The sequence below is a fragment of the Hipposideros armiger genome, unplaced genomic scaffold (genome assembly GCF_001890085.2).
Source record: "Hipposideros armiger isolate ML-2016 unplaced genomic scaffold, ASM189008v1 scaffold_871, whole genome shotgun sequence".
Lineage (NCBI taxonomy): Eukaryota > Metazoa > Chordata > Mammalia > Chiroptera > Hipposideridae > Hipposideros > Hipposideros armiger.
This window is the reverse complement of record NW_017732221.1, coordinates 114,423-116,269: the sequence shown is the minus strand read 5'-3', so window position 1 is coordinate 116,269 and position 1,847 is coordinate 114,423. Positions and strand designations below refer to the sequence as shown.

At 31.0% G+C, this 1,847-nt stretch overlaps 1 protein-coding gene across 1 annotated transcript in view; it reads right to left on the bottom strand.

Moving 5' to 3' along the window:
• Positions 1-1,847, bottom strand: part of LOC109374887 (sodium channel protein type 9 subunit alpha-like) — a 108,105-nt gene that overhangs the window by 2,724 nt on the left and 103,534 nt on the right. Inside the window, 2 exon segments of the mRNA XM_019629847.1 lie at positions 72-126; positions 793-1,206. Coding sequence (XP_019485392.1) covers positions 72-126; positions 793-1,206 — 469 coding nt within the window.

Sequence of the window (1,847 nt, the reverse complement as noted above, 5' to 3'; positions counted from 1 at the left end):
CATGAAAATATTTCTATCTAAATGACAACTAAGTAATTTCTTATCGCTGTGTAATGTTCTGTCAAAATAACCACACAGTGAAGAATTTTATGTTGTTTTCCAATTTATGATCTCCACAATATCTTCCTGTCTAAAATTTATAATTCTAAAAATAAATGCAATCCTAAATTAGTGGGCAAAGGTATGGACAGATAATCAAAAACAAAAGGATAGAAAAACAGCTATGGTAATGAAAGGGGAGAAAGCAAAAAATCATCAATTGTGATTCATAGGCATGACGGGTTGGTTGAGAAATGACTACATTTTATAGAGTTGCCAACTATGAAGTCATAAGAAATGGAGATGGCATTCTTGAGGCCTTAACTTGACTTTGAATTCAGGAAGAATTTTCACGAACAGTCACCAATATTCTGCTATTAATATGATCATTATTCAAAGGGCATTTCTCATATGTGCTAAAACTGGAAGTGATTTCAGATTCTGCTTTGGTCTTCTAAGACACACCTACATAGAGATGCAGTTGCTACCACTGTGAAGGGTGAACTTGGAAATCAAATACTGTATCAAAGGGTATTATGTAATTCTAACAAATAGAAAACCTGTGGCTTTGGGACCTGTAGTGTGAATTCAGGAATTCTGACACAGAGGGTTTTGTTTTGTAAAGTTTTATTTTTAAGGTTCCTTCATTTTCATTTTACTAACTCACTCAAAAGTTAATTTATATTTAAGAATTCAGAAACTTCTCTGAACCATGTGTGGAGTTTGGTTTGATTGAAAATTAAAATCTGATTAATAAATGGTCTTACCTACAATGGAGAGAATCACAACCACAAAATCAAAAATGTTCCATCCTACAGTGAAGTAGTAGTGCCTGAGGGAGATCAGTTTCAGCACACATTCTCCAGTGAACAGGACAATAAAAACCAGATTTATCCAATATAAGACATTAGTCATGTCGTCACTCTGTCCATCTCTTTCTACCATCATGGTTACCATGTTGAGGCAGATAAGAACCATAATGGTGATATCAAAAGCTTGATTTGTTACTAGGTCAAATACACATCCTTGGAGTTTGTTCTGCAAAGAAACAAGAATAATATGGAATGTACAGTAAACTTTGCAAGTAGTGTCCACTAAACATTGCCGCTTAGTAAAAAAAAATTTTAAAAAGGTACCTATCTTAAAACTTGCATAAATTATCCTTGGTCACAAGTTCATGTTTTCTATAAGAAATGTTATTAATGGGTTAAATCAAAGTCAAGAGTAGATGAGACTTTTTTTGTTGTTGCCTTTAAATATATCAGACCAGTATTCAGTTAGCCTTGTACACTAACATTTGTTTTTAAGCTTATCTACCCTAGTATGTTATATTTGATCATCAAAAGTACATTTATTTTGATTTTCTTCAGGCCACTATAGGAGTAAGTTGTGTAACTAATATAAAAGTAAAAGCATATACAATTATTTTTCATTTTTAGAGAAAAATAAAAAATAAGAAGGAATATTAAAAACTAATTTAGTGTTCCAAATACTTATATTAAATTTTATAAAGATTTTATTCAAAATATTGGCAATTGTGTTAAAAAGTTGTGTTCAAAATTTTGTTTAAAATACAGTAAAACCTTGAATTGTGAGTAATGTGGTTTGTGAGTGTTCCGCAAGACGAGCAAACATTTCTAATACATTTTAATGTGATATATGAGTGATGTCTTGTGATACGAGTAGTTTGTTTCTGGAACAAACTATGCTCACAAACCAAGGTATTACTGTATTCATGTTTAAGAGATAGTTGTACATTAAAGATGCTGAAGATATATACATACACATACATATATATATATATATAT